The 23399-nt window shown below is 47.5% G+C and overlaps 1 protein-coding gene and 1 non-coding gene across 2 annotated transcripts; one reads left to right on the forward strand and one right to left on the reverse strand.

The window, feature by feature from the left end:
- Window positions 1-11463: 11463 nt before the first annotated feature.
- LOC141425315 (small nucleolar RNA SNORA42/SNORA80 family) lies at window positions 11464-11597 on the forward strand. The gene has a single exon (XR_012450382.1). It is a non-coding gene; the product is annotated as a small nucleolar RNA SNORA42/SNORA80 family (small nucleolar RNA).
- Window positions 11598-18586: 6989 nt separating this feature from the next.
- On the reverse strand, window positions 18587-21392 carry LOC109702163 (PRAME family member 12-like). Its single transcript, XM_020187610.2, has 3 exons — window positions 21106-21392; window positions 20017-20613; window positions 18587-19160 (listed from the first exon to the last, which is right to left on the reverse strand). The coding sequence occupies exons 1-3, from the start codon at window positions 21390-21392 to the stop codon at window positions 18587-18589; spliced, it is 1458 nt and encodes a 485-aa protein (XP_020043199.2).
- Window positions 21393-23399: the final 2007 nt, after the last annotated feature.

Below are 23399 nucleotides of genomic sequence, written 5' to 3' on the forward strand. Positions count from 1 at the left end.
GAAGAGCAAATAATTGTATCCTGAACTACAACCACAGGGTTAACATGTAAAGATTTGGGCTCTTTGTGTATTTCCTCTCCTTTCTGACGTCTTGCTTATGTTAAGATGGTTTGGCTGTCTCAGTCGTTTGGAAGTTTTGTTATCTTAGCCTGCCCTAGCTGGAAAGAGACATTCTGTAACTCTTACACTCATTTAACACCAAAGGGGAGAGAAACGTGTAAATGCATAGTTTTAAGAATTCAAGTGACAGCAAAGTTTGCATAATATCTGCACTCATGGGTACACAGGTGAACTTTATTTGTTTCATTGTGTCATGAATACAGTTTGGGCTAAAAAAAAAATCAGGTAACAAGGATCCCATGAGTACATGAGAGGTAATGCAGGTTATAATGAGGAGAACATTTTGGATAAGGAAGGACTTTCTATGCAAATGAGTTCTTGTCCTAAAAACACAGAATTGCTCCTAAATGGAAACAGGCAGGTAAGGGCAAAACCAGAAGCAAAACCATGCTGCAGAAGTGTTGAGTTAGGGTTTATGCTGAGATAGGATTGCTGGAATATGGAAAGCCATGGGGAAGCATAAGAAAGTTACAGCAGGAGGACTTTTCCAGTAAAAAGGTTTCTACATGGTAAAATATGGATTTATGTGAAAGTAAAGGATTGTTCCAAGACAGGAATAGAGAGATAAGGACAAAAACAGGAAGGTCAAGGCATGTCTCAGAAGGATTGTGGTAGGATTTATAGTGAGACAAAAAAAAAATATGTTGTCTTGATAAATTCACAATAGGCTTTCCAAAATCTTCCCCTAAAACCCCAACAAATCTGGAAATGGAGAGTGTGGAGTCAATTTCCTCTCTCCTCCAGGTGGGCAAATTCCTCATTCTCTCCAAAAACTTTACACTCCCTGCAGGGTGCCCCGAGGTCAACTATAGACTTTGCAAAGGAGCCATGTGACTCTGTAGTCTTATAAATGATAACAATTGTTCCCCTCGGGAAGGGGATGCTACTCCTGCAGTAGGTGGTTCCTGTGTGGAGCAAGGGCTGTGGGAGCTGTGGAGTTTCTGCCCAGTTTTACTGTGATTCTAAAACTGTTGTAAAAAAAAAAAATCGAGGTAACTTTAAAAAATAAGTGTGGCTCATGCCTAATATCCTAGGTATTCAGGAAACAGAAGGAGGATCACAGTTTGAAGCTAGCCCAGGTAAGTACTTGGAAAAATCCTATCTGGAAAATACCCAATGGAAAAGGGCAGATGGGGTGGCTCACATGGCAGGACGACTGCCTGGCCACCTAGAGGCCCTGGGTTCAAATACTAATGCTGCCAAAACAAACAAGCAAAAAACTTAAGTGTGGCAATTCTAACATTTTATTCTTTTAAATAGTATTATCATTCTAAATAAAATTAAATAGTATTATCATTCACTGAGGTTTATATTTATTTTTGAAAGTCTCATTTTTCTATTTTTACTAATGTATTCTGAGAACAGATTTCTCTACATCCTTCAGGCTGGTAACAAACTTACAATCTTAATACCTCAGCCTTCAGCAGTCTGGGATTACAGACATGTGCACCACACACAGCTTAATTTTTCAGTTATTACTCAGTCATTTTTTTTTTCGGTTCAGGATGGATCCCAGGGCCTCACACATGCGAAGCAAGAGCTCTACCACTGAAAACACCCCCGGAGCAAGAGTCCTTTTTCTTGATCCAGCAAATCAAGTAAAACAATATTTTCATATACTACTGCATTCTGTGAAATCTAAATTTCCTTGATAATTTTCACAGTGATTTACACCTTTATAAACTCTAAAAATCATGACTCCCATTTCGTGCGTGATGAGCAAGGAATGTTTCTTCCTTCCCCCCCTCCTTTCCCCCTACTTGCCATACTAAAGGAAATCTTTGTTAAAATTAAAAAAAAAAAATCACACACAGGATGGATGCTCAATAGTCTCCCAGAACAGCAGTTCTGTAAACGACCACGGGAAGCAGTGGGTCTGGAAAACACTCACGCCTCTGTCCTGAGCGTCCAGCAGAGGGCGCACGAGGCCCACAGCTTGGCTCTTTTCTGATCACTGGAGGTCCGTCCTGGTGCTGGGTTTTATTGTTATTTTTTCAGTCCTGGGGATTGCACTCAGGACTTTCCATTTGCTATGCAGATGCTTTACCACATTAGCCACACACTCACGAATCCAGTTTTGTGCCCCACTGCCCACCCCTGCTGCCTGCTGCAGTTCTTCAGTTGGGATGAATCCTGACCAAATGGAGGCCCCATGTGGAGGCTGAGTCCCATTCTGTGCCTGACTCCCTGCTGTCCTCCCTGTTAACAGGAATGGAGGGTGAATTGAAGGATGTGGGAGCCTTCGTTCCTGCTAGGAGGATAAAGAGGGAAAAATAAGCACTTCCCTGTCCGTGACTCCTCCCTTCTGCTTCATATGGAACCTTTAGCACAGGGGAGGAATATTTGTCCACATAGTTGCAGGCCTTGCATGCAAGGGGCAAATAAATGGTTAAGAGTCCACAAGAGCATGGCGTCTGAAATATGGCTTACACCCAATTCCCTTTTCATGCATTTTGTCTTTCCCTTTCCCCAGCCCCCAAGGATGTGTTATGGTCAACCCCAGCCTGAGCACCATGGATCCCAAATGGACAGTGTCCTTTCGAGTGGGTCTGAGCAGCTCACTTCAGTCGACAGCCTTGTGTGCATAACCACTGACCAGCCACACGCATGGATGTCACAGATGCACATAGAGAAGGAAGAGTGGAAGGCAGTGGTCAGCGTGGCTCCAATTGTTGATGCCATGAGTTCTTGGGCTTCAGCCTCACTGCTGAGACAGCTCAGTGCCTGTGGTTCTCTACAGTCACAGGACTTTCCTCCCTGTACACTGGACACCAGTATAACAGACCAAGCAGATAAAAAGTGTTTGCATGGAGGTTCTGACCATTTTTACATAGACAATTATGCAGGGGCAACGCCCTCATTCACCTCTCCAACCTGAAGCCAAATTGACATATTCTGATTTGTGTTTCTGGCTGCATAAGACATATGTCAAGAGGACCCATTGCTCCCTGTATTATCTTTCTCCTCTAATCTGAGCCCCGCCCACCCCCTTCATTTTACCCACTCCTATTGAGCAGTGATCTGAAACCATGGGTTCGGTGTTCCCATGACCAGATGCCTAGGCCTTGACTTTCACTTCCCAGTGGCCAGAAGAAAGACTTTGATATTTGCAGCCAGCTAGGCATGCATCAACAGTAGATTAGATGGTGCTCTATGTTATAGACCCACTGGTTGCCACATTTGACAGCAGTGTTCAGTACCGAGCCCCACCAACTTGGGCTTCCTTGTGACCCTCAGTGTATCCATGAGCTCAGCACAATTTTGGGTAAGTTTCCCCAAGATGGGCTCTCAGCCCATCATAGGTCTCCAGTGAGTAGGGTACAGCTCCTAGCTCAACTGGCTCAGCATGACAGTATGGTGCAGCAAGTCCTTCAGGACAGACATGGAAATGTGGTTCTCAAAGAAGCTGAATGTGGTAAGCTGGGAGCAGTGGCTCAGGGAAGGCAGGAGGGCAGTGAGCCGGGGGTCTCTGATCTCACAGTCCTCCAAATCCAGGGTCTTCAGGTTGTCTGTGACTTTCTCTAGCAGAACTTGGAGGGGCTCAGGACCCATGACTCTTCTCAGGCTCAGGTGTTTGAGCTAGTGGATGCTGGGGCACTGGGACAGATGTTTCAAGTCTGATTCTGCAAGCTGGCAGTGAGTAAACGACAGTGACTCCATGGGGGTTTTCAGGCACCTAAGGACAGACCAAGCAGCCAGCTTTGGCTAATGGATTGTAGGGTGGGGGAGGGTCAGGAATGACCTCAGGTCAGAGAGCACAACCTTCCCCACACACAAATTCTAAGCTGAGGTCCTTACCATCACTGTGTGACTGGCTCATTGCCCCACTCCACAGTGCCTTTCCTCACTGTCACACACAAGGTCCCAGCTCTGGCCAGTGGAGACCTGCAGGAAGGACAAACCCTGGCAAATCTGGAAACCTTGCTGGGTTGCTACCTGTGTGGCTTACTCCTCTCTGCATCCCCGGCATAGCATCTGTCACTGTCCTCTTGCTTCTCTGCTTGCCCTAACCCTCATTCCCAGTGCCACTCACTTCCCATCCCTCCACTGCCTGAGCACCAACACCTACTAACATTCAGAGAAAGGGACTTAGAGGCAGGCCCCCTCCTCCTCACACAGCTTTGGAGCTCAGTGCTCCCATGGTGACCTGTGCATGTGTGAGGTGCTTCCCTCCTTCAGTGTCCCCTTCCCCTTCCTATTTCCACCACCTGAGGAAGACACACCTCCTGGGGAGGAACTCACAGCCCACCCTCCCTACACCTGCCCCCTACAGTTCTAGCACGGTGACTCTTGCCAGGTCATCCACCATGTGTCCCCTCTGACTTTGAGGGCCTATGAGCATCACACAAAAGGATAAATTAGAAAAAGTCAATGGTTAGATTATCTAATGCACATGTCACACTGAAATCTCCACTGGCTGGCACACAGCAGGCTTGGCTCTGCTCTGAAGAAAGCTCCCCATCCGTCCTCACCTGAGCACCTACTGCAGGTGACTGTGGAGGAAATAGGCCCTGCTTACACAGAGCTGTTGGCGACAGCTATGAGAAGTGAAGGTGGTGACTAACTATTCACTCTGTTTTGGAGAAATGCACGCCAGCACAAAGATGTGAAGTTTGAGCAGGTTTCTCAGCTGGCCCAGGTAAGGAGCAACCACAGTCAGTGTGTATAGCGTCAAGGGACAATTCATTTCCACCTCCTCCATCCAGTCCAGCTCCAACAGGACCAGGATCCTGAGGATAGGCCATGCCCTTGAGCCGTAGGTGTTCCATTCCCAAATCTTCATCTTCCTACAGCACAGCTGTATTGAACTTTTCCTCTGTTGGACCCACTCAAACAGGCATGTTTGGAGTTCATACAGGTCAGAGAGGTCCAGGTTAAGGTCAACTATCAGTCTCAAGGGCTGCTTTACCCTTGTCCTTGGAGGACCCTCCACTGCTTGGTTCCTGCTCTTGGTCTGTGGAACGCAGTCCCTGGCCATGGCCCCAGAAAACACCTTACGGAAGTTCTGGTGTACAGTCTTCAGGTATTGCAGTTTCCACCTCCTGAGGAGAAATGGAGAGTGAGAACCTTGTCAGGGTCCCAACATCCTCTGTGCTTTTGTTCTCCATCCTGGAAATAGCTGCTGTCTTCTCAATTTTGTGTCTGTGTTAGTTTTCCTTGTTTTGTTATTTCATTAGTTCTTATTTCTCTTGAAGTGCTGAGGCTCTAGGCCCAGGCCTCAGGCATGCTAGGAATGCTCTTCCCATGGGCTATGATGGCTGAACTCTCTCCCTACTCTCCTCCCTGTACCTCTTGAATCCAGTGGTCCCTACTTGTACCACATTGGGAGGAGGCAGGGACAGCTCCTTCTGCCATCTCTGCATCCATCCTAAGCACTCCTCCACTCCTGCAAGCTGGTTCCCAGGTGAAGCTCAGCAACGGCCCTGGCCTTTCTAATCTCCTTGTTTGCACTATGAGATGCATCGGTCCACCTTCCTTTCCACTCTCCATGTCCTCAACTCAGCTTTTCCATGATCCCAGGGCCCTTCCTTCCATGCTGCCTGGGTCACACTCACCTGGGGAAAACCTGTTGGCCAAGCAGAATGTCAGTTCCATCCAGGGCAACCTGTAAGGGGTCCAGTTCTCTTGTCTTCTGAATTAGGGCCTCCAGGGGGACTCAACTCTTTCAAAGAGCAGTCCTGTAGGTGCAGGTACTTAAGCTGGCTGTTGCTGGGACACTGGAACAGATGCTTCAAGTCTGATAGCTTTAGTGGGCTTGACTTCAAAGAGAGGATCTCCAAGGGTGTCTGACTCCTGAGAAGACAGCAGGGTAAATTCTAGTGAATGGAGTTGGTGAGTGGAACCACATAAAAATGACCTCCATGAAGGAGAACTTGTGGATGAAGGTGCTTCTGACCATCTGATGAGGCTGTGTGCTGCAGCCTCTGCTCACTCAGTCACCCCATTCTAGGCTGAGGACTTTCATGGTCACAGTGAAATTGGCTCAATGCCCATCTTTACAGTAAGTACCCTTTTCTCCTCACTGGGGTTCGCACCTGATGCTCACTCACCCCCTGCATCCTCAGCAAAGCATCTTCCCTGTTCACAACTCCTCACACCTGCTTCTCACCCTCAACTCCAGAGTCACACTCCACCCATTACTCCATCTCCTACCTGGGCTCCAAACCACCTTCCAGAAGGCTGGTCCGCTTCCACAGCTGTGAGCCCAGAGCTCCATGGAAAACTGTGCTGGTGTGAGGTGTCTCCCCTCTCCAGTGCCCCTTCTCCATCCTAGTTCCTCCACCTGAGCTTAGACATGCCTCCTAAGGAGAACTCACAGTCTCTCACCCTGGGTCTGATCTCCACAGCTGGCTTCCTCTTATGGGGGCCCTTCAGACCACTGACCCCAGTTTAGCATGATGGACTTCGGGGTGGTCGTGTGAGGCCAGAATTCAAGGAAGAGTGCTGGAGCAGTCAATGCGTTCCCTTTCTGGAGCCTCCCTCACCGTCCCATGGCCACACCTTGCACCCAACAAATGCCCTTTCACGTGTACTGTAACTGAGAATGGCTTTGCTCTGGGAGCAGAAACAGCTTTCCATCCACCCTCACCTGAGTATCCTGTGCAGTTTTCCATATAGGAAGAGGACATCTGCAGATCCAGCTCCTGGAGGCTTGTCAACATTTGCAAGTGAAGGGCATATTTGTAGGAAAACCACTCATTTGGGGGTGGGAGATATAAAATCACACACTCATCATGCTGAATGAAAATAGGCGAAGATCCCTCATGCTGCCCAGGTAACTAAAAAATCTCCTTGTGATCTCCCGGTGCCAGAAATTTCTCACCTGCAGCTCTTGGATGTGGTCTAGCTGCATGACATGCAGTAATTTCTGCATCTTGTAGATGGAGCCTGTCCTAATATGCAACTTTGTGCAGCACAGCTTGGGGAAATCTTTCTCTTCTTAGCCCACCACAAGAGGTGGTCTTGAAATTCATCTGGGTGGAATAGATCGTGGAGCAGATGTCTACAAATACCCTCACGGCTGCTTCACTACCATCCCTGCACCGTGAATGGCTGCTCACTGTTTAGTTGTGTCCTCTGCTCAGTTGACATGCTCAGTCAGGCATGGGCCACGGCCATGTAGCCCATGCATGATCCAGACGTCCTGCTGCTCTTTCTGCAAGTCCAACACTTTCAGTTTGCACCTCTCTGTTCCTTAGAACAGAGTCTAAGAAAACAGGCAAGGACCCACTCCAGCCTGCACTTTTATTCCTCATTCTGTCCATCAGCTGCTCCCCAGATTCTCTGTCTTCCTTTCATCCACCTCCTTTCCATTGAGCCAGTCTATGAGACTGACGCGCTACCTACTGCGCTAACGAGGCACCTCCATTGAGCCAGTCTAGTCCCCACTTCCTAGCACCTGTGTTTGGATGCAAGTAGAGGCTCCTGCCATCCCTGCCTCCATCCCAAGTCTTCCACACCAGGAAGCCTTTTCCCAGATGTCCCAGGACCGTGGCTGAAGTCATCCGAAGCCTGTGGCCCGTTCTTCACCTCCTGCTCTACCTGATCCCAGCTAACTCTTCTCTTGACTTCAGGGTCCTTCCTTCTATGACACCTGGGTCACACTCATCTGGGGTGAACCTGCTGGACAAGCAGCATACCAATCCCATGCAGTGCAATCTGAAAGGCCCCCAAGTCTTGATCATGACTCCCAGAGGGAGGCAGGGAAAGGCCAGGTCTGTACCATGGCCTTCAGGATCTCAGTGTTTCTGCAGGCAAAGGCCTCTTTGAAGAGCTGAAGGAAGAGCCCCAGTAGCAGGCTGTCTACAGAAGAAACAGCCAAGGCCTGGTTCCTTAGCAGGATCTGCACTGACAGCTCCTGGAGTGTGGGTGGGGCCTCGGTGCTTATCCTGATGGGTCTGCAGGGAAAAGAATTCTGAGAAGCTTCCAGAGAGACATTCTTTCAGGCCAAGACTGGGAAACCACTTCTCACCTACTCCGCGATAAACTCAGGTTTAATTCACTGCTTTGGCAATGATGGAAGAGACCTCAGTTTACCCCACTTCCCCACTTCCACTCAGTACCTGGTACCCACAAAGCCACTCCTCTCAGACGGCAGGTGGCAAAGTGAACACTTCAATAGCACCAACCTGGACACAAGTTCATCACTAACCCATCCATTTCCCACCCGTGCTCCTCTGAGATCCAGGCCACCTGGGAGGTGCGCCAAAGAGACAGAAAGCTCACTCCACCATTTTGTTTTACAGTTTCTGAGTCTGCAACAAAGGCAAGGGAATTTCCGTGTGCTCAGCCTCCCTACATTCTGTTCCTTCTATGTCACCCTGACTGAAAGTACTCAGGAGACTAGAAAATGGCACCATTTTGGTTTTTTAAAGCCCTTGAATAAGTGATTATGGAAGCCACAGAGCAAGAGAGGCAGCAAGTGGGAAACGCTGACTGAGGTGGAAACCCTGAGCCTAAGGCGAGCTCTAAGAGGGACATTTCCATGTGCCAGCCCTGCTCCTAGGAGCATTGAGTCCTGGGAGAGGAGCCTGGGAGTCTTGGATCAGACCAGGGCTCCATCTTTAAAGTCTGCACAGGCTAGGGTGGAAATTGGTGGGAGAGGGTGGCTAGCTTGCATGTAGGCCCTAGGTTAAATACCCATCACCATAAAACAGAAACAGAAGTCTTAACAAAACAAAAATAGAAACACAAGAAAATTGATAAACAGTGAAACAAGGAATCCACAGGAAAAAAACCTAGTGAAAAATGTAAAGAATATTTTTAAACTTACTTTTTATGTCTCAATCCCCCTCCCCCCCAAAAACCCAACAGTTATACTTACAAAATTACAAACCACCACATTCCTGAACTATCATAGAAAGGAATAGTGAGTAATTAAACTACTTATTTCATTTGTAAAACATAAAATTCCATGCTCAGCCTCGTGGCCCATGCTTGTAATCCCTGCTACTAGGGATGCCAAATTGGTAGTACTGAGTTTCATGGCAAAATTAGGGTGATTTCATCCCTCAAGCAAGAAGCCTGATGTGGTAGCAGAGTCTGTAATCCCAGCTACTGGGAGGCATGGGTAGGAGGACTGGGGTCCCAGGCCAAGACTCAAATAATAGCATGAGACATTCCCAAAAATAGCCAAAATGTCTGGATCATGGCTGAGGGGTGGAGAGCTGGTTAGGAAGGGCTGGGCCCTGGGTGAAAAAAATTGCAGTATTTCCAAAGGATAAACTAAATAAATAACAACTCCCATTGTAAATTAAAAATTCTAGCTTCAATTCAGTTTGATAATTTCTGTTTTAAAAAAATAACTTCATGAAAGCTAAAATGGCAGAACCGACTGCACAAATTCAGGGTGAGGACAAAGCTGCATCTGGAGTCCAAAACAAGTCTTAAAACTCCTCATCTGAAGAGACAGAAATCAGATTCTTCCAGGATTGCTGGGCCCAGTGTCATCACCGGGCCTGGCTAGGGAGGGTCTGGAGTGTCTTATGGAGGGGAATGACTTACCAGATGTGGACCAGGTGCCCAGGGCTCTCTGAATCCCAGCAGGGCCAGGCAGTGACTCTGGGCTGAGGAATCTGCTTCTCCTCTGTGACTCTGAATCTTTACTGGACTTTCCACAAGCACCTCCCATTTCAACTCCTCCTGTCCAATCAGAAAACAGCATCTGATCACATTCCTGAAGCTCCACCCAGTTAATCCTAAATGACTTTTCCTGGAAGGAAAAAAATTAGGGAGAGCTTGAAAGTCAAGGATGCCTTCCCTGATGCATTCCACACCATGGGTTGTGTGCACACCTCTTGTGTGACCCCTGTATTCCTATGTGTGAGGAGGAAGGTGCTGGCTCTGCTCCTGACAGTTTGGGTGCAGCTCAGGGTAGATCTCTTGTCTTCTTTACACAAGACCCATATTTAATATGAAAGATTAATATATATATATATATATATATAAAATTTTATTTTATTTATTAACATGGTCAAAAGGACTTGGCTAAATCCACATTTTAAAAAATGCATCGAAGCCCAGCGTTGGTGGCTCTTGCCTGTAATGCTTGTTAACTCAGGAAGCAGATATCAGGAAGACTTCCGGTTAGAAGCCAGCACAGGCAAATGGCTTGTGAGACCCTAGGTAAAAAAAAAAAATGCACCCAAACCAGGCTAAGTAGTGTACTCAGTAACCCCAGCTGACTGGTACCCTGAGTTCCATCCCAAGAACTCAAAGAAAAAAACAAATGGCAGTAGACTGTCATTGACAATGACTTGGTGATGGTGTTGCTTCAATTTGAATGATTTCTCAGCTAACTCTTTCAGTCCCTGGAATATTTTCATTTTATAGTAGGATGCTACCTTATTTGAGAAAAGAAAAAAATTGAACTACTTTGGGTTGAGCTTTAGCTCTCAGGTAGAGCATTTGCTTAGCAGGAGAGATGTCCTGGATTCCCTCCTCAGCACTCAACAAACAATAGCTTGTGAAACTTTATATTTCAAAGAGAAATTAGCAATATAATTCTGTGTATTCTTTGCTTGCATTCTATGGAGTACAAGGACTGCTCTATTAAAACTGAGAAGTGTTCTGGCCGAGACACAGCAGAGCAGCAGGACACGGGTCATCCTCACAGGCTCCATCCTGGACCACAGCTCACAAGAACCTGCAGAGTCCACCCCAGTTCTAAAAACCACAGCAGGAGAACACCACCCCAACAATGGCAAGGACCCCATTGCATTTTTAACCTGTAGAACCCTTGCTGCAGTGGATAATGGGAGGGGTGAGGGGCATAAACCTCTCTGCTCACTCTCTCTACAGCCCAGAAACGTGCGATGCTCATTTCACTACTCTCACTTCTTGTTGCATGAGCTCTGTAATGTGGACGAAAACCTGACCCAGTGTTTAACATGCATCTATTTCTCTTGATTCTGGATTTAAAGATCAATCACCTTAAAAAGCACTTTTAAAACATCAGCATGTTTGTTCTTGTTGTTGTTGTTTTCTTTGTGTTTTTGTTTTTCCAGGCAAGGTCTCCTATGAAGCTCACTATGGCCTTGAACTCTATCTGCTTGCCTCAGCAATGGATTGCAGGGCTGTCCCACCAAAGCCGGGTTTAATCGCTCTGTTTTGAATCACAGGAGATGCAGGGCTTGGTGACTCATGCCTGTAATCCTAGCTACTCAGGAGCCAGAGATAAGGAGGATCACATTTGGAAGCCAAGCCTGGGGAAATAGTTCCTGAGACCCTATCTCAAAAACATCCAACACAGAAAAGGACTGACAGATTGGCTCAGGTATGAAACCTTGAATTCAAACACTAATACCCCATCCTCCTAAAAACAGAACCATAGGAAAGAAGCATGCATGGGTTTGGATTTATGGCAGGCCTGTTCCCCTGGGCCTCTCATTCTGTCCCATGCCAGAGCAAACTGTGGCTCTGAACTGTTGCCTGGCTTTTGCCTGTAGGCTGCTGTCACTAAAGTGCATTGAACAGTGGGGAGAAAGGAAACCATGGCACAGTCCACAGACACTCTTCAGTGAGTGTTTAAGTATTAATGCTGCATTTAGGTGAATTTTGTGATTTTCTGAGAGAGCTCCAGCATTTTTTTCAAAAATATACTCAAGATAGCAAGTAACCCCATTATTATATTACAGTGGGAGACTTTTTGTTCTTGCCATGTGGGGATGGAAGTTGGGGCCGCCAGGAAGCTAGGCAAGTGTTCTACCCCTGTGCTCCATTCTCAACCTGAGAATCACTTTTACATTATTGGAAAGAAAAACAAACAAACAAACATTGCTGCAGAGTGTGGTGGTACATGCTTGTAAACCCAACACTGGGGAGGGAGGGGCAAGAAGACAGGGAGTGTCACTTCACCCTGTGCTTCATAGGAGATCCTGCTTTGGAGAGAGAGAGAGGTGGGAGGGAAGAAGGAAGAAAAAGGAGGGAGGGAGGGAGTTAGAGAAGGAGAGAGAGAACAAAACAGAACAAAAAACTAACATGTTTTTTAATGAAAAACAAATCTATGGGCCTAGGAACACGGCTCAAGTGGCCGGGCACTTGCCTAATGAGCACTATAGGTGGAGATTTTCCAGGAGCTCAGCTCCACTTATTTTTCCCTCCTTCACTGGATCTTCCCACTGGTCACCATGGCGGTTGCCAACTGGCATTGCACTGTAGATTTGGGATGCAGATTGTTCATAAAGAACATTTAGGTTTCTGCAGCTCACTCTGCCAACTGAAGATGTTCTATGAGGATCAAGCAGTTCTGTCTAGCTCATCAGAACAGGACCTTCTGGCCTTCAGGCATCCTGTCCTCAAGATATACTACAGTAGTGTTGGATAGAAATTCAGCAAGGTCCCTAGGCAGGACAAAGGATAACAGATCCACAAAGCTCGAAGAATTCCAATCAGACCCAAATTACAAGGTAAAAGTGAGACCCAGAGTACTTAGGGGACCAAACTACACCCTAGAAGAAATGGACACTGAGAGAACATTCCTCCACAACAGCAGAATCCATGTTCTTCTCAACAGCACATGGAGCATCTCCAAGACAGATCGTTTGTCAGATCACAAAACAAATCTTCACCAATTTAAGAAGAGTGAAATCATTTCAAGTACCTTTTCTGACCATAATGGGGTAACACAAAAAGTCAGTAGCAGGACCTCCACAATGTGAGCACTCGGGAGGGAGCAGCAGGAGGATCCCGAGTTCAAGTGTAGCCTGGGCAGCTGATCGAGTTCCAGACCAGCCTGAGTTATTTCGTGATACCAAAAGAGGAACTTCAGAGGGATGGAGGTGTGGCTCAGGCTGCAGAGAACCTGCCTTGCAAGCTTGAAGCCTTGAATGCAAACCCAGGCCAGAAACAAACAAACAAACAAACAAACAAAACAAGAAGGGGGGCTGGGGATAGAGTTCACTGGAAAAGCCTTTGTCTAGCAGGTGCAAGGCCCTAGATTCAAACCCCAGTACTGCATTAAAAGACAAAAAGAAGAGAAACTTCAGAAATTTACAAATGCATTATTCCAGATGTGTCAGAACAACCAATGAGTCATTGAAGAAAAGTGGAAAATTTAAATTTCCTAGACATTTGGCTTGGTGACACAGGTCTGTAGTCCCAGCACAGGGGAGGCTGAGGCACAAGGATCCCTTGTGTCTGTGAGGTTGCGACCAACCTGGACAACAGTGAGACATTCTGTGCATAAAGAAAGAAAGAAAACAGTGACATTTTACAGCTAGGGGTGTGGCTCAGAGGTAGAGAATTGTTGAACATGTGTGAATCCTAGTTTTGTCCTTTGCACTGCAAACAAACAAAACACACCCAGATAGAAGTAACTGTGAAGTCACTGAGCTATGTAAGCTCTCTTTTTCTGCATTTTTCGGCATTTTGTGTATTTGTTTGTCTTTTCAGATGGGGTAGGCTATGCTGCCTAAGCTGGTATGGAACTCCAAAACTCATGTGTCCACCTGCTCCAGCCTCCGGAGTGATGGGACACCAGGGCTAAGTTACTACGCCTGCTTCTCAGTGCTCCTTTGCCCCCTCCCTTCCTTCTGTCTTTCTTCTCTTACTTTCTTTCTCTTCTTTATTTAGAAAGTCTCACTAGGTAACTCAAGGCTGTTCTACAACACCCGATCTTCCTGTCACTGCCTCCCAAGGACTGGGATTACAAGCAGCTACACCCTGCTTATTTGTTGACATGGGTTTTTGTCCAGTGTGCCCTCTAACCAAGATCCTCCTGATGACTGCCTTCCAAGTAGATGGAATTATAGATCTGCACCATCACGCCTGGCCCCTAGGGCAATTGCTTTTTTTCTCTAACTTATGCTGTTCCCAGAAGACACCAAAGTTCATCTTGGTTTATGTTTGCAGTTAACCAGGGTTAAGGCTATTTTTCAAGTCTTGGTGCTCCATTTTCTTTTGCTTTATATGTTCTCCCTTTCCACGAGAGAACATGACTGTTGATCACCACTATTGATGGAGCCAGGATGAATAGGCAAATAGCTGTGATGGTCACCAGTGGGACTGTGAGGCTCAGAGTCACATAGCAGCAACTCCTCAGACAGGAGGACTACAGACTACACCTGTAATTCCTGTACACAGGAAGCAGAGGCAGGAGGATGGTGAGTTCCAGCCCAGCCTGAGCTGCACAGTGCTAGATAGCAGTTATCCATGAGTGATGGGGATATGCACAGGGAACCTAAAATGTATGGTTCTTCATGGTCTCTAGAGAATAACATTGTCATTAAACCTTCAACTCTTAACAGACTCTGTTAAGATCAAAATAGCCCATCAAGGTCATGGGATGCCAGAAGAAATTTTTCAGTCACAAACCCTGAAGTGGGTTCCTGCAACAATAGATCTTTACTCAACAAAACAAAGACTCAGCACTGTAAATGATATCCGTGGAGTGAGGAAGACCCAACAACTTGTTCTCTGTAAACCCTTGCACCTACCCCAGCCTCCTGTCCTTCAGCCAGCCTCATGGCTGGTCCTGGGAGGGGCCTCACCCTCCAAGCCCCTTCAACATCTATGAAAATTTGTGCAAAAATAAAGTGCTAAAATTAATTATATGATAAAACTTGTGGTAAAAATAATTGTCTACCTAGAGACAACCCAGTTTCAGTCTATTGAAAGTGTATTCCTGTCCTAGTAAATTTTAAAATGACTTTCACTGAATTTTTACATCTTGCCTGAATTCTTCTCTAGCTGAGAGCAAAGACTTAGGTACATAGCTAGAATGACTTTTCTGTGACCCACAGGGAGACTCTGTCTCAAATAAATAAATAAATTTTGGGTGGCATTGCCTGATTTGTCAGAGGAAGCACACCTCTTCAGGGTAATTAGAGCACAGGCTTTGAAACAGGAGTTTTTGGATGCAAGACTCAAGCTCCTGATATTCCATATGCCAGGTCTGGCCACTGGCCCCTAAATGACAAGTAAAAAAGCACGGTGAGGACAGAGAAAGGAGATTTATTACACGGCTCGGGACATGCCATGGGAAGGGGCAGAGTAAGCACTCAGCTCATCTTCAGCCATCTTCAGGGTACAGAGAAGAGCTGTATGTCTAAGAAGACAGAGGAAGTGGGGGCAGAGGACAGAAGGTATGCATAGTTAAACAGCCCCAGTCGCAGATGTGTTCTGGCTGAACCTTATCTGGTTCTGGAGTTGTTATCTGGTTTTATTGTCAACTGGCAGGTGGTCCACCCTGAGGAAGGTTTACCATTGGGGGTAGCTTCTTGGTCCCTTGCATGAAGATGTTATCATCTGTCTTTTGGAATCCAAGGTGATTGCAAAGTGACTACAAAGAGAATGGCTTATAGCAAAGACAGATACAAAATGGAAGAGAGATGCTATGCCTTTCTCCTGTGAGTAGTTAATTCGTGGGCCCAAAAGAGTCAGTGCTTTTTAGCAAAACAATTTGAGCGCCTCCTACAGCTTCCCCCTGTTAAGCAGGGAGACACCCAGGAATGCTCCTAGTTTGGAACACGACTGAGCCCCAATTACCCAGCTCAGAGGCAGTGCCAGCAGAGAATGTAGAGGATCAGTAAGATGGTGACGGGCTGGGGTGGAGCTCAGGGCCTGGGGAGCTGTGGTCACAGCTTCTGCCCTGTGGGGGCTGAAGGAGACACCTGGGAGCCCTACAGTCGTCCTCTTGGTCTGGCAGCCTTTTCACTGTTAGTTTAGGAATCAGTCATGGACCCAGGTTGATGGGCAACCTGTGTGGTCTCTGCTGGCCATAACTCCTGATCCTCTGACCTAAGCCTTTGGAGTGATGGCATTATAGGCGTGCTCTACCATGCCTGGCTCTGCCTTTGAAACCAGTCTTTCTCCAATGGGCTCTTCTCTGTGCACCAGGGTGCACTGTGTAAATACTAGGTATGGAAGCTTCCCATGGTCAGCTTATCTGGGTTGTTCTGTCTAGATACCCTTGTGGGGCAAGGTAGGCAGGCTCTGAAAGGGGACCCTACTCCTGTAGTACACGATCATTGTGTGGAGCAGGAGATGTGTGAGCTGTGGAGTTTCTGCCCAATTTTTCTGTGATTCTAAAACTGGTATGAAAAAATTGAAGCAATATTAATATATAAGTATGACTGGGTACTGGTGGCTCACCCCTGATATTCTAGCTATTCAGGAGGCAGAGGTGAGGAGGGGAGCAATTTGGAGCTAGCTCAGGCAAGTAGTTGGAAAAATCCTATCTCAAAAATACCCAATGCAAAAAAGGCCTGGTGGAGTGGCTCAAGTGGTAAAGTGCCTGCCTGCTAAGCTAGCACCCTTCAATTGATACCCTAGTATTGCCAAAAAAAATTAAGTCAGGATGAGAGAGAGCAGTGGAGAGGGTGAACTAAGTATGATGGACTGATTTATTGTAAGAACCTTTGTAAATACTACAATGTGCCTACACCCAGCACGACAATAAGTGTGGCAATTCAAGCTCTAACCTTGTATTCTTCTAAGTATTAAATAAGTAATATTATAATTCAATGTTTCCACTTATTTTCGAAAGTCTCATTTCTTAACTTGACTAATGTCTGTTGGGAAAGGCTTCCTATATATCCTTCAGGCTGTTCTCAAACTTACTTTTTTTGTAGTACTGGGGTTTGAACTCAGTGCCTTCAGCTTGAGCCACTCCACCAGCCCTTTTCAATGATGGGTTTTTTGACATAGGGGCTCATGAATTATTTGCCCTGGCTGGCTTGGATCCCAAATCCTCAGGATTTCTGCCCTTTGAGTGGCTGAGATTGCAGGCATGAGCCCCCGGTGCACAATGTCAAATTTAGTCTTAATACCTCAGCTTTCTGAGTCTGGGATTACAGACCTGTGCAGCACCCAGAGCTTAAATTTTCAATTGTTATTCAATTGGTTTTTTTTTTTTTTTTGGTGCTGGGAATTGAACCCAGGGCCTCACACATACTAAGCAAGTGCTCTACACTGAACACACCCTGAGAGCAAGTGCCTCTTTTTTTGAACCAGCAAACCAAGTTAAACACTATTTTCATATTCTACTGCACTCTGTGAAAGATCTAAATTTCCTTTGTAATTTTCAAAGTTATTTATATCTTCATAATCTCTAGAAATCACAACACAGGAAAATTTGCTTCCAGTTCCCACATGCCGAGCAAGAAATGTTTCTCCCTTTTTTCCCACTTCTCCCTACTCTATCTTGTTGAACTAAAAGAAGTCCCTGCTAAAATTTAAAAAGTCATACACAGGATGGATGCTCAATAGTCTCCCAGAACAGCAGTTTTGTAAATGACCACGGGAAGCAGTGGTGCTGGAAAACACTCACGCCTCTGTCCTGAGCGTCCAGCAGAGGGCGCACGAGGCCTCCAACTTGGATCTTTTCTGATCACTGGAGGTGAATCCAGGAGCCAGGTGGTTTTCATTGTTTTGATTTTTAGTAATGGGGATTAGACTCAGGACTTTCCATTTGCTATGCAGATGCTTTACCACATTAGCCGAACACCCATGAATCCAGTTTTGTGCCCCCACTGTCCTTCCCTGAGGCCTGCTAAATCTGTGCTGTTGGAATGAATCCTGGTTAAATGGAGGCCCTGTGTAGAGGCTGAGTCCCATTCTGTGCCTGACTCCCTGCTCTCCTCCTCATTAACAAGAATTGAGGGTGAACTGAAGGATGTGGGAGCCTTCGTTCCTGCTAGGAGGGGAAAATAAGCACTTCCCTTTCTGTGATGCTTCCCTGCTTCATATGGAAACCTTAGCACAAGTGAGGAATATTTGTCCCCATAGTGCAGGCCTTGTGTGCAAGGGGCAACCAAATGGATTAGAGTCCACAAAAGCATGGCGTCTGAAATATGATTTATGCCTCATTTCCTTTCCATGCATTTTGTCTTTCCCTTTCCCCAGCCCCCAAGGATGTGTTATGGTCCACCCCAGCCTGAGCACCATGGATCCCAAATGGACAGTGTCCTTTCGAGTGGGTCTGAGCAGCTCACTTCAGCTGACAGCCTTGTGTGCATAACCACTGACCCTGGGATGTACAGATGCCCAGAGAAGAGGAAGGGTGGAAAGCAGTGATCAGTGTGGCTCCAATTGTTGATGCCATGAGTTCTTGATTTTCAGACTCACTAGCTTAGGGCTTTTGGTTCTCTACAGCCACAGGACTTTCCTTCCTTCACACAGGACACCAGGATAACAGACCAGGCAGACAAAGAGTGTTTGCATGGAGGTTCAGGTTCCATTCATTTCTGACCATTTTTATATAAATGGTTATGCAGGGTGACACTCACGCACCTCTCCAGCATTATGACACATCGACACATTCTGATTTGTACTTGACTGTATAAGACACATGTCCAAAGGACACATTGCTCTCTGTGTCATCCTTTCTCCTCTAATCTGAGCCCCACTCCTTCCCCTTCATTTTACCCACTCCTGTTGAGCAGTGATCTGAAACCATGTGTTCAGATGCCTAGGCTTTGATTTTTCACTTCTCAGCTGACAGAAGGCCTTTGACATTTTCAGCCACCTAAGCATGCATCCAACAGTAATTTAGACAGTGTTCCATGTTATAGACCCATCGGTTGCCACATCGATGGCAGTGCTCAGTACCGAACAGCACCATCTTGGGCTTCCTTATGGCCCTCAGTGTATCCATGAGCTCAGCACAATGTTGAGTAAGTCTCTCTGTGACCACAGAACCCAGCCCATCATAGCTCTCCAGAGGGGCAGGGTACAGCTCCTGGCTCAACTGGCACAGCCTGGCCGTGTGGTGCAGTAGGTCCTTCAGGACAGACATGGAGATGTGGTTCCCAAAGAAGCTGAACATAGTGAGCTGGGAGCAGTGGCTCAGGGCAGGCAGGAGGGCAGTGAGCTGGGGGTCCCTAATCCCACAGTCTTCCAAGTCCAGGGTCTTCAGGGTGTCTGCAACTCTCTCCAGCAGAACTTGGAGGGCTTCATATCGCACAGAGATCAGTGGGACTCCTCTCAGACTCAGGTGTTTTAGTTGGTGGATGCATGGGCACTGCGACAGATGTTCCAAGTCTGATTCTGCAAGCTGGCAGTGAGTGATTGACAGTGACTCCAAGGGGGTCTTCAGGCACCTGAGGAAAGTCCAAGCAGTTAGTTCTGGCTAAAGGATTGTAGGGTGGAAGAGGTCAGGAATGACCTTTCCCATCCATACCCAAGTGGACCTGACGATCTGTACATGGTCGATACCAAGGATGCCACATGTTAAAGAGCGTGTTCTCTAGTCTCCCCATTCTAAGCTGAGGTCCTTCACCATCACCGTGTGACTGGCTCACTGCCCCCTCTCCAGAGCGCCCTTTTCTCTCTCTCACACACAATGTCCCAACTCTGGCCAGTGGAGACCTGCAGGAAGGACAAACTCAGGCAAGGTCTGGAAACCTGGCAGGTGTTGCTTCCTGTGTGGCTCACTCCTCCCTGCATCACCAGCATAGCATCTGTCACTGTCCCCTTGCTTCTCTGCTGCTCCTCACCCTCAATCTCAGTCTCACACACTTGCCACCTCTCCCTCCCTTGTCTGAGGGCAATACCACAGATTACAGAATGGAACCTAGTGACAGGCTCCTGCCTGCTCACACAGCTGGGAAGCTCAGAGCTCCCATGGTGACCTGTGCAGGTGCGAGGTGCTTCCCTCCTTCAGTGTCCCTTCCCCTTCCTATTTCCACCACCTGAGGAAGACACACCTCCTAGGGAGGAACTCACAGCCCACCCTCCCTACACCTGCCCCCTCCCAGTGCTAGCATGGTGATTCTCTCCAGGCCATCCACCATGTGTCCCCTCTGACTTTGAGGGGCTATGACCATCCACACAAAAGGATAAATTAGAGAAAGCCAGCACTTAGATATCTAATGCACACATCACGCTGACATCTCCACTGGCTGGCACACAGCAGGCTTGGCTCTGCTCTGAAGAAAGCTCCCCATCCATCCTCACCTGAGCACCTGCTGTAGGTGGCCATGCAGGAAGTAGGCCCTGCTTACACAGAGCTGTTGGAGGCAGCTGAGTTTGCTGAACTGAGAAGTGAAGGTGGCCACAAGCTGCTCATACTGTTCTGGAGAAATGCATGCCAGAACAAAGATTTGAGAGATGCGAAGTTTGCGCAGGTTTCTCAGCTGGCCCAGGTAAGGAGCAAACGTAGCCAGTGTGTACAGCGTCAAGGGACAATTCATTTCCACCTCCTCCATCCAGTCCAGCTCCAACAGACCAAGGACCCTGTGGATGGGCCATGTCCTGGAGCCGCAGGTGCACAGTCCCCAAATCTGCATCTTCCTACAGCACAGCTGTATTGATCTTTTTCTCTGCTGGACCCACTCAAACAGGTGTATTTGGAGTTTATCCTGGTCATGTAGCTCCAAGTTAAGGTCAACTATCAGCCTCAAGGACGGCTTCACCCCTGTCCTTGGAGGGATGTCCAATGCTTTGTTCTTGCCCTTGGTCTGTGATATGCAGTACTCAACCATGGCTCCAGAAAACACCTTCCAGAAGTTCTGGTGCACAGATCGCAGGTCCAAAACCTGTAATTTCCACCTCCTAAGGAGAAACAGGGAGAGTCTGAGGATTTTTTCAGGTTCCCAACATCCACTGTGCTTCTGTTCCCCATCCCAGACTTCTCAATTTCGTGTCTGTATTAGTTTTTCTGTATTTCTTTTTTCTCTTCAAGTGCTGAGGCTCTAGGCCCAGGCCTCAGGCATACTAGGCAAAGGCTCTTCCCATGGGCTATGATGGCTGAACTCTCTCCCTACTCTCCTCTCTGTACCTCTTGAATCCAGTGGTCCCTACTTGTACCACATTGGGAGGAGGCAGGGACAGCTCCTTCTGCCATCTCTCCATCCATCCTAAGCACTCCTCCACTCCTGCAAGCTGGTTCCCAGGTGGAGCTCAGCAATGGCCCTGGCCTTTCTAATCTCCTTGTTTGCACTATGAGATGATTCTGCTCACCTTCCTTCCCACTCTCCATGTCCTCAACTCAGTTCTCCCATGATCCCAGGGCCCTCCCTTCCATGCTGCCTGGGTCACACTCACCTGGGGCAAACCTGCTGGCCAAGCAGCATGTCGATCCCATCCAGGGCAACCTGTAAGGTCTCCAGTTCTCCTGCCTTCATCAGGGGTCCCAGGGGGAGGCAGGAGAAGGGCCAGGCCTGCACCATGGCTTTCACGACCTCAGTGTGTCTCCTGGTTAAGGCCTCCATGAAGAGAGGAGGGAAGAGCTCCATGGGCAGTGTCTGCAGAGCAGAGATGGCCAGGGCCTCATTCCTTAGCAGGCTCTGCCCTGCCAGCTGCAGGAGGGTGGGTGGGGCCTTCATGCTCATTCTGAAGGATCTGTAATGAGAGGCTCCTGCCAGGAAGATGCCTGCTTCAGGACAAGGCTGAGAAAACCCCTAATCCATCCAAGGACCCAACTCAGGAACTGAATCATTGCTCTACAATGGTAGAAGAGACTCAGCTTACCCCAATTCCCCTCAGCACCTGAGGTCCACAAAGCCACAGCTCTGTGATAGCTGGCAGCAGGATGAATGTCTCACCAGCATCAATATGGGCACAAGTTCACTTTTGTCCATGCATTTCCTACCACTGCTCCTGTGAGTTCAGATCCCCCTGGAAGGGACACTAAGGAGTCAGTAAGCTCACCCCGGCCTTTTTGTCATAGGTATCTTATCATCAACAAGGTCCTTAAACAAAAGCAAGGAATATCTCATGTGTCCTTCTCCCTACATTCTCTGTAGCTTGTATGTTACCCTGCCAGGAGGGATGGAGGCGACTGGTGAAAACCACGCCATTCATTTCCATTTTCCAATCCTTGAATAAGTGACTGTGGAAGCCATGGAGCTGAGGAGGCAGCATATGGAAAACGCTGACTCTGGAGTGGAAACCCTGAGCATAAGGCGAGCTCTGAGAGGGACATCCTTACGCACCAGCCCTGCTCCTAGGAGCACTGAGCCCTGGGAGAGAAGCCTAGGAGGCCTGGGTCAGAACAGGGCTCTGCCCTTAAAGTCTGCACAGGCTGGGCTGAGCTCAGTGACTGAGGGTTCCCTGACATCCATGAGATGCTGGTTGATCCTCATCTCCACTAAATAACAAAAAGCTAGTGGCTCAGGACTGTATCCTAGCTACTAGGGAGGCAGAGATCAGGAGGATGGCAGTTTGAAACCATCCCTGGGTAAATGGTTTGGGAGACCCTTTCTTAAAAAAATCCCAACAGAAAACAGGGCCACCAGAGTGGTAGAGTAACTGTCTAGAAAGCCTGAGGCCCTGATTTTAAAACCCAGTACTGCAAAAATGAAGAAAAACCCAACACATAACAAAGCTGGTCAAGTGGCTGAACTGATAGACGGTCTGCTACCAGGAATCAGGCACTGAATTCCAAATCCCAGAGCCACCAAACTAAAAAACTTCTAACTCAATACAAGAAGAAAATGTTAACTTGTAAAATCACAAGAGTACCTAGTCAGAAAAGTGTAATTTAAGAGAATAGAGTCTAGTATTTAAATTGTTCAGTAACCAAAACCCAGTCAAACTGATGGTGTTGTTTTAGAAAACTTCTGTTTGAGAGGTTTTAAAATGAAAGCCAACATGGTGGGGCAGGACTGTAATCCCAGCCCTAAGAAGCCAAAGCAAGATTCCCAGGGAAGCCTGGGCTGTATAGCCAGACCCCGTCTCCACAAGCAAAGACTACAACAAAAGTGTTAAAATGACCTGAACTGAGATATTTAGGATGAGGATACAGCTGCGTAGCATCAAACCAAAGTCTTAGGATGGTGACATTGCTCAAGTGGTAGAGCGGCTGCCCAGCAAGTTAGAGGCATTGGGTACAAACTCTACCACCTCCAAAAGAGCCCAAAGCCTTAAACCTGCTCAGCTGAAGAGGCAGAAATCATAAGGTTCTCAGTGACATCCTGGTGCAAGGCCACAGTTCACCCTGGCTAGGGAGGGTCAGGGTGTCCTTATGGAGGTGAGTCACTTACCAGCTGTGGATGAGGTGCCCAGGGCTCTCTGAACCCCAGCAGGGCCAGGCAGTGACTCCAGGCTCCAGGACTCTGCTTCTCCGCTGTGGCTCCTCTGAAGCTTTATTGACCTTTCTCCTCACGCCTCCCCTTTTCAACTCCTAGTGTCCAACAGAAGGCAGCATCTGGTCAGATTCCTCCACACAGTTAATTCTGATTGGCTTTAGCTTTCTCCAGAATAAGTGATTGAATCAGTTGTCCCTCCCTGAAAGGGAAAGAATTAGGGATGGTGTGAAGGTCAAGGACCCACCCACCCACTCGTTGATGGTAGTTTCTGCTCTGTGACTGTCATAATCCTGTGTGTGAGACAGGAAA

The sequence above is a fragment of the Castor canadensis genome, chromosome 7 (genome assembly GCF_047511655.1).
Source record: "Castor canadensis chromosome 7, mCasCan1.hap1v2, whole genome shotgun sequence".
Lineage (NCBI taxonomy): Eukaryota > Metazoa > Chordata > Mammalia > Rodentia > Castoridae > Castor > Castor canadensis.

Bases quoted from the DNA above. Each gene is read 5' to 3' on its own strand.
- LOC109702163 (XM_020187610.2), bottom strand. From the start codon at position 21,392: ATGAGCATGAAGGCCCCACCCACCCTCCTGCAGCTGGCAGGGCAGAGC. The intron at 20,614-21,105 runs GTGAGTGTGACC...GTTTCTCCTTAG, and splicing joins GGCCAGCAGGTTTGCCCCAG to GAGGTGGAAATTACAGGTTT. The intron at 19,161-20,016 runs GTGAGGATGGAT...GACTTTCCTCAG, and splicing joins CACCTACAGCAGGTGCTCAG to GTGCCTGAAGACCCCCTTGG.